The 593-nt window shown below is 55.1% G+C and overlaps 1 protein-coding gene across 1 annotated transcript in view; it reads left to right on the top strand.

Moving 5' to 3' along the window:
* Positions 1-593, top strand: part of DGAT2L6 (diacylglycerol O-acyltransferase 2 like 6) — a 16,323-nt gene that overhangs the window by 9,463 nt on the left and 6,267 nt on the right. Inside the window, exon 3 of the mRNA XM_069062372.1 lies at positions 222-292. Within this exon, the coding sequence (XP_068918473.1) occupies positions 222-292 (71 nt within the window). The remainder of the gene's footprint in view (positions 1-221; positions 293-593) is intronic.

The following is a 593-nucleotide window of genomic DNA, read 5'->3' as shown; positions in this document are numbered from 1 at the left end:
TGGGAAGGGAATGAAGGGAGGGGGTATGTTGGGAAGGGAATGAAGGGAGGGGGTATGCTGTGCCTCAGAAGCATCAGGATAGAAAAAGAAGCCCTGAGGAGGCCAGGATTCTATTGGGACATGGCTGCTCAGGAAACTGTCTTCCCCTCCACAGACAGAGTAGAAGAGCTGGATGGGTCAGTTTTCCCTGCCCCTGCCCCCTTCCTTCCCTTTCTCTACAGGTGGAAGACGCTCAAACTGGGTGAGGAACTGGACCCTTTGGAAGTATTTCCGGGATTACTTTCCTGTTAAGGTGAGCAACCACACCACACCACACCACACCACACCACACCATACCACGCTATGCCATACCACACCATGCCACGCCACACCATGCCAGACAAACCATGCCACACCACACAAAGCATACCACACCATGCCATGCCACACACACGCCACACCACATATATGCCACAGCACACCATGCCACGCCACACCACGCCATGCCATGCCACGCCATGCCACAACACACCATGCCACACCACACACACCACACCACACATACACCACGCCACACCACAACACACCATTCCACACCACACACACGCCACACC

Source organism: Petaurus breviceps, unplaced genomic scaffold, assembly GCF_028583685.1.
Source record: "Petaurus breviceps papuanus isolate PSGF00001 unplaced genomic scaffold, PetGlider_PUasm1.0 90451, whole genome shotgun sequence".
NCBI classification, from domain to species: domain Eukaryota; kingdom Metazoa; phylum Chordata; class Mammalia; order Diprotodontia; family Petauridae; genus Petaurus; species Petaurus breviceps.
The sequence above is the reverse complement of the archived record's forward strand: the minus strand, read 5'-3'. Positions and strand labels throughout refer to the sequence as shown.